Source organism: Primulina huaijiensis, chromosome 11, assembly GCF_012295235.1.
Source record: "Primulina huaijiensis isolate GDHJ02 chromosome 11, ASM1229523v2, whole genome shotgun sequence".
In the NCBI taxonomy this organism is placed as follows: Eukaryota; Viridiplantae; Streptophyta; class Magnoliopsida; order Lamiales; family Gesneriaceae; genus Primulina; species Primulina huaijiensis.
In genome coordinates this window covers 991257-1005045 of record NC_133316.1, presented here as the reverse complement: position 1 = coordinate 1005045, position 13789 = coordinate 991257, and the positions used below count along the sequence as shown (strand labels likewise).

At 34.0% G+C, this 13789-nt stretch overlaps 1 protein-coding gene across 2 annotated transcripts; it reads right to left on the bottom strand.

Annotated features, from left to right (window-relative positions):
- Positions 1-8894: 8894 nt before the first annotated feature.
- Positions 8895-12626, bottom strand: LOC140987269 (anaphase-promoting complex subunit 13-like). Of its 2 annotated transcripts, none has more exons than XM_073455714.1 (4): positions 12376-12626; positions 10535-10653; positions 10356-10409; positions 8895-9112 (listed from the first exon to the last, which is right to left on the bottom strand). In XM_073455714.1, exons 1-4 carry the CDS (start codon positions 12399-12401, stop codon positions 9051-9053), a joined length of 261 nt encoding a protein of 86 aa, XP_073311815.1. In that variant the 5' UTR covers positions 12402-12626; the 3' UTR covers positions 8895-9050. The 2 variants fall into 2 exon arrangements, with proteins under 2 accessions (XP_073311815.1, XP_073311816.1); XM_073455715.1 differs by lacking the exon at positions 12376-12626 and adding an exon at positions 11924-12178 and having other exon boundaries at positions 10535-10687.
- Between the last annotated feature and the right edge of the window lie 1163 nt (positions 12627-13789).

Sequence of the window (13789 nt, the reverse complement as noted above, 5' to 3'; positions counted from 1 at the left end):
CTCATTTGAAGTATCACAATTATTTTTCTTAGCATTATCACTTATTAGTAACATGAGCAGCACAAAATCTTAAAAGAATAATATTACCACATATGGCCAGTAGTCAATGTAAGAAGAAACATAGTGCAATACAACATGCACAAATTTGTCAACTGATAGAACACATGATAATCTTTGCTAACAAATGAATATTGGCAAAAATTTGTGTGAGACGGTCTCACGATCGTATTTGTGAGACGGATCTTTTATTTGGGTCATCCATAAAAAAGTATTACTTTTTATGCTAAGAGTATTACTTTTTGTTGTGAATATGGGTAGAATTGACCCGTCTCACAGATTAAGATCCGTGAGACGGTCTCACATGAGACTCACTCATGATAGTATCAAGAGCAGTTAAACGAGATTTACCACTTTTATGAATAAAGCACTTACAGCCAACCAAAGGAATCGTTATTTTTGTGTGTGAATGATCTTACTCTTTGGTATACAAGTTACTTGGTATTCAATAAAATAAAATTAAAAATAAAGCTGAAAATGTACTCTGGTAAGTGAAACCTACATAATATCCATATCATATGTCAAAAGCTCTATTTGGCAAAGTATGTCAGATAAAAACACAGGAAAAATCTAGCAAAAACAATCCCCTTTCAATTGGGTTATGCTTATTGTTAATTTTTTATATTTTTTTTTACGGGAAATTGGCCTTCAGTCCCCGGCCGTCGTTTTTTTTGTGTTCAGTCTCAGTGTACTTTTTTAGTACCACATTTCCACATGAAGTGTACCACCAGATTTTCACATGAAGTATACCACAATTTGTATGACATAGTACCATAATTTTGTGGGTAGGGAGTGAACCCAAAGAAATGTTTTGATTGAGTATATTTCACCAATTTCTCCTTTTTTTTAACGTTCAATTGCGTTATTGGAGTAATTACACATTGTCAACCTGGTTATACTTATTTGCATTCAAGTGTCTCCTTATGGCCAATTGACTCCCCAAACGCCAAGTGCTCCCATGTAAATCAGCCATAATCAAATTATGATTTAATGTTTTTTTTATTTATTAAAGTCAACTCAATTATATTGTTTGTATCAAATATCGATACCTAAGTTGTGTCATAAGAATATTTATCACGTACCAACACGTTTTGTATTCAATAAAATAAATCGGATAAAACAGCTAAGTCCACGCCACAAAACTTAGACCTAACTAAGTTTTAGTAAGAATATTTTAATAAAAGAATAAGCTTTTTTTATGTTCATTTTAGACATTAGGCATCTTTATAATCATCAAATAATCCATGTAATTTCCACCTCCATCACATTGAGAAAAGTCAAATGATTTTTAATTAATGTTTTCTCCCTCATCTTATTAATTAACGAATAATGGCGAGCTAGCAATATAATCTCACTAATAAACAAAGCTTTGTATAAATATGAAACAACTCCCAGATCTCGAGTATTTTAATAATTTGACAAACTTATATACAGGGAGACAAAGTGAGGAGAGACACTTTATTTGTGAGGCCCGGGGCCGAAGAGGGCGGGGTGACCGCCGGTGCCATTAGGTTGCACGGACAATGAGCGGCTCCTGGCAGGCTTCTAGGCGGAGGGAACATGAATGAACCGATCTTACACCGGAAGGAGAGGGATTCCGAGACTGTTCAATGTAATGGATTGTACAGTTGAAGATGACTTAAAAGATTTGATATGTACTACCCATACCACGAAGGTGCATCTTCTTTTCGGTAACTCATCACATAAGAACTCCAAAGTTAAGCTCGCTTGACTGGGGGCAACTCTGAGATGGGTGACCTCTAGGAAATTTCCTAGGGTGCGTGTGAGTGAGGATATAAGCACGCTGGAAAGACTCGTCAGTCGTCGAATCTGGGGCGTTACATTATTTATCTATTTCTTTCTTTTGCATTAGTTCCTCATACGGTTAAGTCCTTTCCCTCTTAACTTTTTCTTCAATTTTTATTGCACAAGATGAAATTTTGTGCAGTAGTTTATAGCCCTTTATGGCTAAAAGCCCTGAATCCACAGCAGATGAAGTTCTCGTGCCGAAAACGACTTGCTTAAAACGAAACGCCAGTAAATGGATGTTCTATGACTTCTTACGGTAAACTCGTTGTCTACGAACGGATCAAAACAAGATTGTGCTGAGCTAGACATAAAGAAGTCATAAGTAAGTAGTGAAACAAAAAAATGACAAGTCAACTTCAAACGATACTCTAAAACAATAAAAAAATAATGAGAACGATAAAAAACGTGTGAGGCTAAAAAATGGATATAATGTTAAAAGTCAAGTAGCATGGATATTGCAATCAAATAAGCCTACACCATATGAAATCTAAATCCATGAACAAGAAAGTCAAAAAACGAGTAGGGCCTATTCATTCGAAATTGTAGGGCCTATTCATTTGAAATTGTTAGTCTGTCTGATAGTAACTAACACTTAACGATGGTTGTATTAAAATCGTCGCAATATTTTTCGTAGCGACAATTTTTATTAAAACCGTCGCTAAATATAACGACGATGTAACCAAATCAGATCGACGACAGTTTTGCTTAAACCGTTGCTAATAGCAACGGCTTGATTCAAACTGTCGCTAATAGCGACGATTTAATTAAAAACCGTCGCTAAAAGAGACGGGTTAAACGGAAACCGTCGCAAAGTTTCTATAAATACTCGCATTTACCGGCCATTTCCATCCACACCACTTCACACTTGCGTTTAATTTTTCGATTTTATTTTCAATTTGGGGTAAGGTTTTTGCGTTTCAATTCTTGGAAATTAATTTCTTGAGTGTTGGTATATATCATGAATTTTGTTAGCTTGTAGTGCAGGTCGTTTTCCACCTGATTTTTTTGCAAGTGCACAATGCACCGGCGTCTTCTACGATCAGATTGTAAGTTTTTTTTATAGATTTATATATAATTTAATTTGTTTTTATTGCATTTTATTTAGAAATTAAATAATATATATTAAATGTTTAAATTTTTATTAAAATATTATATAATTTAGTTTATATCAATTATCAACATTAAAATTATTAAATTTATCTACTTATGTTGTGGAATTTTAATTTTAGTTAATGAGTGCAGATATGTACCACCATTATGACGGCTAAATCGTTCGTCAGTGCAGATATGTACCACCATTATGCTCGACACATATGCAGTTCAGCTCGCTCTATAGCAAATCAGCAAGGATTATATTGCAATTATCAACATTAAAATTATTAAATTTATCAACTCATTTAGTGATGTTGACAGTAGCTACAAGCATGGGGGATTAAAAGATTTTTCCTTTTCTTTCATGGTAAATTTAAGCGGCGAGGCTTTACTTTTAATTTACCACATCCTTTATTGTTTTATTTGCTTTGTTATATTTTCCCATGTCAGTGTACATATAAAATCTTTCGAAGAAACCTTACCAAACATACATACATGAGAGAAGGTCTAACGCCAATCTTTTCAGAAATAAAAGTTGGAATAATTTCAGGTCAAAAGATCAAGAAAACAACCAATTTATCAACAAGACATTCTCTTATCATGAAACAAGAATCAATTGATTGTCCAGGGTCCACATATGAGGCCGATGTAAGAAAATCCAATTTGAAAAACTTACCCACAAAATTCCTCTGGGACATTTCATGATTAACAGTCTCACAGTATTGCAGCCGGTCATGTAACCGCGATATCTCCTTTCTTTTGATTCGATTATTGAGACATCAGCTTCTTCAGCTTCATCTGAAGCTTGACCTCTTCCAACTGCTTCAGCAACAAACGTGCTGACTAAAACTTCCTGGGAAAACAGATCGATCATATTGTCAAACTGTGTGCTACCACTAGTAGATGGCGGGTCCGGGAAATGTTAACCCAGCCTGATGCATACGGCTACTGATCTGCTCCCACTGACGTCAAGTTAAAGTCATATTTTCCTCTGCATTTTTTCTCCTTTCAATTTCATCAAGAAGAACAAGCCCAAAGGCATTCAGTTCTAGAACCATAAGATCTTGAAATAGACACGTCAGAGGAGAAATCTGTGAATCAGAATCAAGTATTACTGTTAGAAATCATATCTATCCAGATGAGAATGAAACAGAGGTAATCTTCCTCTCCAGCCACGTAATTCAAGAGTTCAAAACTATGCAGTTTAGAGTTATGGCACAAAGTCTCTGAAATGAATATGGATATTAAGCAGAAACTATTGTGAAATTTAACCATGTAAACATCTTTATACATTTTAAAGATCGGGACTTTCGCCTTGTCTGGTGTATATTTGTCGATATAGTCAACGTTATACAGTTGCTTTGAAAATTTTGCCACGATTGAATGCATTAATTCATACTTGGTAGATGTTGGCATCAAAATCAAACAAAACAATATTTGTGCCAACCACGAAATAGTTCAAATAAAATTAAACAAAAAGAACTCCTTCCCAAGATTCAATTGAGAATATCCCACTAAGTCGAAAAGATTCACATAATGCCTAAGCATATTCTAATCAACTGGACATTGCTTCATAATAATTTTACCCACTTTGAAAACAGCCTGCTGTCATATCTATCAACAAACACACTTCATAAATGAAGAAAAATAGTAAAGATTGGATTTCATGTATCTTGGAGCAAAAATTGCATTAAATTATTTCTAAATTCTGGAATAAAAAAGATTACCATCATTTGAATCGAAGAATTCCCCTTGAGCAGAAGCAAAGCTACAGCTCTCAATTTGCTTCTTTCCATTGTGGTTCTTCTCCTCCTCACCCTGATATCCACTCACGCTTCATCCTCATCAACATCAAAAGTTTCCAACTTTTCATCACCCGCAAAATACTCGCCCACCTCCTCCTCCGAGCACAGATATCCATCCACCTCCATTTCCTGAATCCAAACCCACCACTTCAGCCTCACCACATCTCTTCCACTCATTTCCTCGGCTGGTTGACTACGTAAGGAGAAGGTGAGCAATACACACATACACGTAGTAAACATAGTTAGTTTGAAAAGGTTTTGTAATTTCTTTTTGCTGAAACTAGCAATCCAAATTATTTGGTCATACTCAGACCACCAGTAGCTCATTTCAAATATCGTGGATGACATTTACAGGATTTATAAGAAGTTTATGTAGCCCTCGAACCATCCTCCTATCTCTTGGAACATGTTTTGTAGACCAAAAGAAGATGGGGGCATGGGGCTAAGAATTAATTGGCTCAGAACAATGATTTGATTGCAAAAACGTTATGGAAGATTCATATGAAGAAGGATAGCATGCGGGTGAAATGGGTGAATGAGATCCATGTATGGTTTGGTAGTGTTTGGGAATGGAATTGGAAGAAAGGTGAGTCTTCTTTGATTAAACAAATTCTGAGAATTAGAGATGTTCTTCTACTTAGACAACCCTCGGCTCACAGTGCAGGGAAGCTGTTGGAGTTGGTTCGGATGTCATGGTGGTCTTGCTCGAGATTATGAATTCTTTGTTCAAAAAGGACGACGGCCATGGAAACCCGTCATTTGGAAACATTGCATACTCCCCAAACATCGTTTTGGCATGTGGTTGTTTGCAAACGGTAAATTCCTGACTAAGGATAGACAATTCTATATTGAGAACAAGATGTGTGTACTTTGTAATAACAGTGAGGAATCAGCTGATCATCTATTTTGCTTGTGTTGTGTCAAAAGAATCTAGAATGGCATCAAAGAATGGCTAGGCATGCGTAAAATCATGGGATCTGCAACATGCGTTCCGAAAGCTTTTTGAGGTGTCTACAGAAGTAATTCTGCATTGTCTAAATTCAATTGCAGTGGCATCATGTGTCTACAACATTTGGAATGCATGCAATCAAGCTTTTTTTTTAAGAAGAAATGTCGTGCTCTGAGGATATCATTATGAAAATCAAGATTCTTACTTTTCGATGTTCGCCAAATCATCTGGATATAAGCTCTTATTGACTTATTATTATTATTATTATTATTATTATTTATGTTTGTGTGTGGATATGATCATCTTTTCTTGTTTCTATAACCGGGGTATGCCCCGTGTAATTGGTGATGGTATCATTGGTTCTATTGGTTCGATACTTGTAGGGCTGGGAAAATATACCGAAATATCGAAATACCGTACCGAAAAAATACCGAAATTACCGAAAAAATCAATATACCGAAAATTTCGGTACGGTATTTTCGGTATCGGTATCGGTATCGGTAAGTAAATATTTTTTTTCGGTATACCGAAATACCGAAAATAATTTTTTTTATTATTATTTTTTTAAATTTAAGTTCGGTATACCGAAAAAATGTCGGTATACGGTATACCGACATTTTTTCGGTATACCGACAAAATTTTCGGTGTCGGTACGGTATCCGGTATGAACTTTTTCATATCGAAAATTCGGTATACCGAACATTCGGTATACTGAATTTCCGGTATCGGTATCGGTATGGAATTTTTCCATACCGATATTTACGGTACGGTATACGGTACCGTAGTTCGGTACGGTATACCGTACCGTACCCACCCCTAGATACTTGTTATCTCATAGGGATGCCCAATGTACTTGTTCATAACTCTTTTTACCTTATTTTAATTGATGTTATTCACTAAAAAAAGAACTGAAATGATAAAAAAATCCAATCAGAACTTCAGTTCGTTTGAGTTAGACTCAAGTTCGAATCACCATATTTTAGGCTTGAACTGTTGAACATGGTTCGAACAATTATTTACACTTAACTCAACCCAATTGAGCTTGTCAAACAAGCCAAATTGAGCACAAACAAGGCATAAAGATCAAAATTGAATCTATTAAACAAAACAATCACATTATCGCTATCGAAAGGTACAATTTTTCCAACATGGTTCAAATATCTAAGTATAAAGACAACAACATTACTAGAGTCACCATAACATAACCAAGTAGTACCCTCCTTGGTTGGAACTTCATTGGTTGCCCAAAGCAAGATCATGCCAAGTATCTGTCTCAACTTGTTGAGTCTCCTGATCTAAGAAACAATCAAATACAACATACACAAAAATAAATCAATCTTGGATATCACGTAAACGAAGATCAAGTACAAACAAAATATTATGTAAGAATAAAGTGATGGCGTGAGAAAAACATTATATTATTCACTTAAAGAAAACATAAATTTGCATGCAGGTATGAAGAGTTCAAAGATTGGCATTTTATTCCCAAGTCCCCCTGGAATTCGGAATTTTCCCCAGATTAAATCTTCATCATTTGTAAGAAGAAAAAGAAGGAAAATGATATATTTCCGCGTTAACATTCAAGAAAAAGAAATCCAATGCAAGGATTTGGATTGTAACAAGACAAAAGTACACCTAATTTGTGTTAGACATTCACACTTAAATCATATAATGAGTCTATGCCACAGAACTACAAAACCATGTAAAAACAGCAGAGGCTATACAGCTAGGATGATAAACCTGCAATAAAAACTACAGCGTTATTCAGAAGTAACTCAAAACAAACAACAGACAATGATTTGTGAGTCAAATTCTCAATTATGACTAAGGTCAATATAACTTTAACAACTAACTTAACCAACGAATTTCCGAATAAAAAAGCATCTACTACTCAAGGATGTGCCCACATAAAATTCAAATTAGATGTGTGACAATAATGCTTTAGTTTTGGGCTCAAGCTGATCTAAATCAAATTGAATAAACTAACAATTACCTGTTTTTTTTTCCAGTAGTTCGATTATATTATAAATATACCAAGGTCACCAACCATAAAACTTAAAGCCAGATAGTTGGCTCAATTTCCTCCTTGGACGTACTTTCACTAGAGGATATTGGTTTATGACTTAACTCAATGTCCTAACGAAAGGTGCTCTCAACATCCTCTTTGAATCTTTCTTCAGATTAAAAACTAGACTGAACTGTGGCATTTAAGCTGACAAGAAATAAGAACAGTGACAAAAAATGGTGTTATTTGAAAAATACACAAATACTATTCACTACTTGAAGCCTTGAACTCGTTCTAGTCATCCTACATTTCAAGCCCTTTTCGAAATGATCCGACCACCAACCATTCCATGTGACTTCCATCATCCTTTCATAAAGTCTATCCCGAATAAACTATACTAGAAACATGTTGACAAATGCAGCTTCAATGACAAAAAACCGATTCAAGGACATATATTTCAAATGATAGTGATTTCCCTGGTAATATTAGCATCATTTCAAGGAAATTTATTCAAAATTTGAAAATNAATACCGAAATTACCGAAAAAATCAATATACCGAAAATTTCGGTACGGTATTTTCGGTATCGGTATCGGTATCGGTAAGTAAATATTTTTTTTCGGTATACCGAAATACCGAAAATAATTTTTTTTATTATTATTTTTTTAAATTTAAGTTCGGTATACCGAAAAAATGTCGGTATACGGTATACCGACATTTTTTCGGTATACCGACAAAATTTTCGGTGTCGGTACGGTATCCGGTATGAACTTTTTCATATCGAAAATTCGGTATACCGAACATTCGGTATACTGAATTTCCGGTATCGGTATCGGTATGGAATTTTTCCATACCGATATTTACGGTACGGTATACGGTACCGTAGTTCGGTACGGTATACCGTACCGTACCCACCCCTAGATACTTGTTATCTCATAGGGATGCCCAATGTACTTGTTCATAACTCTTTTTACCTTATTTTAATTGATGTTATTCACTAAAAAAAGAACTGAAATGATAAAAAAATCCAATCAGAACTTCAGTTCGTTTGAGTTAGACTCAAGTTCGAATCACCATATTTTAGGCTTGAACTGTTGAACATGGTTCGAACAATTATTTACACTTAACTCAACCCAATTGAGCTTGTCAAACAAGCCAAATTGAGCACAAACAAGGCATAAAGATCAAAATTGAATCTATTAAACAAAACAATCACATTATCGCTATCGAAAGGTACAATTTTTCCAACATGGTTCAAATATCTAAGTATAAAGACAACAACATTACTAGAGTCACCATAACATAACCAAGTAGTACCCTCCTTGGTTGGAACTTCATTGGTTGCCCAAAGCAAGATCATGCCAAGTATCTGTCTCAACTTGTTGAGTCTCCTGATCTAAGAAACAATCAAATACAACATACACAAAAATAAATCAATCTTGGATATCACGTAAACGAAGATCAAGTACAAACAAAATATTATGTAAGAATAAAGTGATGGCGTGAGAAAAACATTATATTATTCACTTAAAGAAAACATAAATTTGCATGCAGGTATGAAGAGTTCAAAGATTGGCATTTTATTCTCAAGTCCCCCTGGAATTCGGAATTTTCCCCAGATTAAATCTTCATCATTTGTAAGAAGAAAAAGAAGGAAAATGATATATTTCCGCGTTAACATTCAAGAAAAAGAAATCCAATGCAAGGATTTGGATTGTAACAAGACAAAAGTACACCTAATTTGTGTTAGACATTCACACTTAAATCATATAATGAGTCTATGCCACAGAACTACAAAACCATGTAAAAACAGCAGAGGCTATACAGCTAGGATGATAAACCTGCAATAAAAACTACAGCGTTATTCAGAAGTAACTCAAAACAAACAACAGACAATGATTTGTGAGTCAAATTCTCAATTATGACTAAGGTCAATATAACTTTAACAACTAACTTAACCAACGAATTTCCGAATAAAAAAGCATCTACTACTCAAGGATGTGCCCACATAAAATTCAAATTAGATGTGTGACAATAATGCTTTAGTTTTGGGCTCAAGCTGATCTAAATCAAATTGAATAAACTAACAATTACCTGTTTTTTTTTCCAGTAGTTCGATTATATTATAAATATACCAAGGTCACCAACCATAAAACTTAAAGCCAGATAGTTGGCTCAATTTCCTCCTTGGACGTACTTTCACTAGAGGATATTGGTTTATGACTTAACTCAATGTCCTAACGAAAGGTGCTCTCAACATCCTCTTTGAATCTTTCTTCAGATAAAAAACCAGACTGAACTGTGGCATTTAAGCTGACAAGAAATAAGAACAGTGACAAAAAATGGTGTTATTTGAAAAATACACAAATACTATTCACTACTTGAAGCCTTGAACTCGTTCTAGTCATCCTACATTTCAAGCCCTTTTCGAAATGATCCGACCACCAACCATTCCATGTGACTTCCATCATCCTTTCATAAAGTCTATCCCGAATAAACTATACTAGAAACATGTTGACAAATGCAGCTTCAATGACAAAAAACCGATTCAAGGACATATATTTCAAATGATAGTGATTTCCCTGGTAATATTAGCATCATTTCAAGGAAATTTATTCAAAATTTGAAAATGAACATACTCGAATCCTCAGTATCATCGGTCCTCGAAGCAAGTATTGGAGGCAGAGGAAGATCTGAAGAGACAAAGGAATCAAAAAAATCAAAAAATCCTTCATTACATTAATACTCAAAAGGGTATGACATTTTAAACAACAAAATTCAAAATTTATCCTAACCCAAGTTCCCATAGAAGAATTACCATCATCAGGCAGAGTGTCTCTCATCCATTCCTCATCCACAATATCAATCAGGACTCCCAAGCTTAGTTCTGCCATTGTATGCTTCTTCCGTCGGAAACGAACAGCCGATAGCTTAAAACAGTGGCGGAGCCAGGATTTGAAATCTACCCGGGCTAAATTTTTTTAACAAAAAACAAAATAATCCATAACGATTAAAATCATAACTATGATACATGTTCATCGTAGTCACAAAAAGTTTCTCATTAACAAGATCTTTAATATTTTGGTTATTGAACTCGTAAGACTCAGAAACCGACAAAACATTGACAATGTAATATTATATTTTCATCATCCCGCAAGAAAAATTAAAGAAGATCAAATAAAATGAATATCTCTAAAATCATTCATTTAATGTTAGATGAAACGGCAGCACCAAAACAAAGTGTGACCTTCCAAGAAAGTGCAAATTCAATAAAACCAATTATGATCATGGCAGCTGTCACATTTATAATTAATTAATTTCTTTTTTTAAAAGTGCAGGCAAGCAACACTTTATTTCAAAACCAAGATTGTGTCCTACAGGGGTCAACAGGATGAAGACGCCAGTCGGTGCCTATTATTGACACCCAATTTACAGCTTGACAATAATATTACATAATATTTAGATATAAATTTATTTAATAGATAAATATATAAACAAATTAATAAATAAAATAAGTATTTCAAATAAAATAGTAGCAACCATCATCGGTGATTCAATTGAAGGGTTTATCGGCTAGCTGAAGGGTCACTGCTTCCACAAGAGAGGCCTTACTCTCACGTGGGCACGCTAGTTAAGTGGACAACCATTGCTTAAGTAAGATGAAAGTAGGGATCGAAATGATCTGTCCAAACAAGGTATCAGATTGTCAAATGCCGAGGCATCAGATTCTATCACCAAGCTATTGTCAATACAACAAAAGGAGAAGGCAGCATTGTCAAATGCCGAGGCATCAGATTCTATCACCAAGCTAGAACAAGGAAAACCTACGAGCGGCGGAAATCAACTTTCATTGAATCCAAATAAGCTTCTCAAATTTTTCGTAGGTCAAAATTTTCTGAACGTACAATATCTTCGTGCTATATCAGCAGCCACACCACACAGCCGGGACCATTTTTCATATACTTGGTCATTCAACAGAATGCATTCATGAAATTAAACTTCAATATGCCTAAATCCTAATGACTCAATATTGTTTCCTTCATAACTTCCAGTAAGTTAACGAACTGAAATCTCATTAGTTAATATTCGAAGAAATGAACCACTTCAAATTCATCAGAGAGAATTCCAAACTCGGGAATTGAAAATCTGAAGCAACAGCAAAATTCATTACATTTATTATCCAAAACATGATATATCGAACACATACCTAAATCGAGCAAGAATCGAAGTATCGAACGCAAGAACAGGAGCTGAAATCGAGTGGCTTCTTCTTCGATTTGGCACAGCCGCACAGCACAGGAAGAACTGAAGAAGGCGCAGCCGTGCAGAGCTTGGGGCTGTCGATGGCTGATCTCGCGACGGTGGTTGGAACTCCGGGATAAGGTGGCGCGGAGGCTCAGGACTTGGGTGGAGGGTTTGTTTCTCAGCTTCTGAAAGGTCTTCAATTTTTTTCCTTTTGACAATATCAAACAATTGGACTTTGGAGCATGGGCTTATGTAATTTGGATCTGGGCTGGACAAAAACTAATACATACTAAAAAACAATTGGGCCACCCGGGGTTATGTAATTTGGATCTGGGCTGGACAAAAACTAATACATACTAAAAATATATATAAATATTGGGCCACCTGGGGTCTCCCTCCGCCCCTGGCTTAAAATTCACAGTTGAGGTCCCAATCCACATAAAGAAAGATATTAATCCAAAGGTTCAACGGCAAAATCAATTGATGTAGAATGTAACGGAGCGTAAAATTCCTCATCTCACCGTCGATACTTCGATTGAATGCAGAGAAATCAAACTCGCCTAAATGTTTGGAAGTTGGTGTAGCGTTGGGTTGGGCTTTATGGGTTTCGGGCTTTCGTCTGACAGAACTTTTATTCAATTATTCTGACAAAATGAGGGATATTTAAGGACCTTTTTTTTTCTAGAGTTCAACTCATATTTACTTTATATTTTTGTAAAGTAAATTTTTTCTAAAATTTTAATGTCACAAGGCATATAAAAATATTTTTTTTATAAACTTTTAATATGTCGACGGTAAAATTCTATAAAAACATAAAACTTTAATTGATTTTTAACGACTTTTTTACGTTATTCATATCCTCTCAAAAGATTAATATCAGATTTTGAAAAACTAAAATGATAATTAGGGCTGCTTTCATCGTTCGACAATANTATATTATAAATATTAAATTATATCATATTTGAGCATATAGTGTATTTATTAAGATATATTTTTATATATTAATAATTTAATATTTTACTAATGAAACAGTTATGATGATATAATTTTTATATAAATATCTTTTTTTTAAAAAAATAATACTGAATTTAATGATAATAATTATACTTAAAAGAATAATTTATGTTGATAATAAAATTGTTTTTTAAACGAATAATATACAATTAAATTTATATATAATAATAAATGTAAAATGGATCAATAGCTCGTCTATCTAAATATTTAATAATAATAATTAACAGTAAATATAACAAGTATATCGACTTATTCTAGGTGGTACAATGGTTAATAATCAAACTTGGACACGACATTGGTCTTCCCCGAGATTTCGGAATGGATGGTTCCGGCCGGCTCAATGAAACATAAAAGAGGAACCGAACCTCGTTTTGAATTATTTAAATTAAAATTTATTCATTTATTTTGAAAACAAAACAAAAAATAACAATATTATATGTGTGACAATGAAACTAATTATTCCACAATTATACTATAAAATGATACTAATATTGCGTTTTTATAAAAATTTAAATAAAAGATTAAATTGAAATTACATGGATCAAATAGTTTGATTGTGGTATTATATGTGATGATGTCACTTTTATTTTCTTAATTTATAATAATGGTTTCAACCATTTACTTCTTTGCACATTGATATTCTATTTTTTTTTTTAAAAAAAAAAACCAAATTCCAGCTTTTACTACTGCATTTATTTTTTGACTCTTTCAAATACCATTACTAAGCCATATACTTTAAATTTTTTTACGGATCAATCATGTCCATATTTACAATAAAAATTAATATATTTAACATAAAAAGTAATATTTTTTC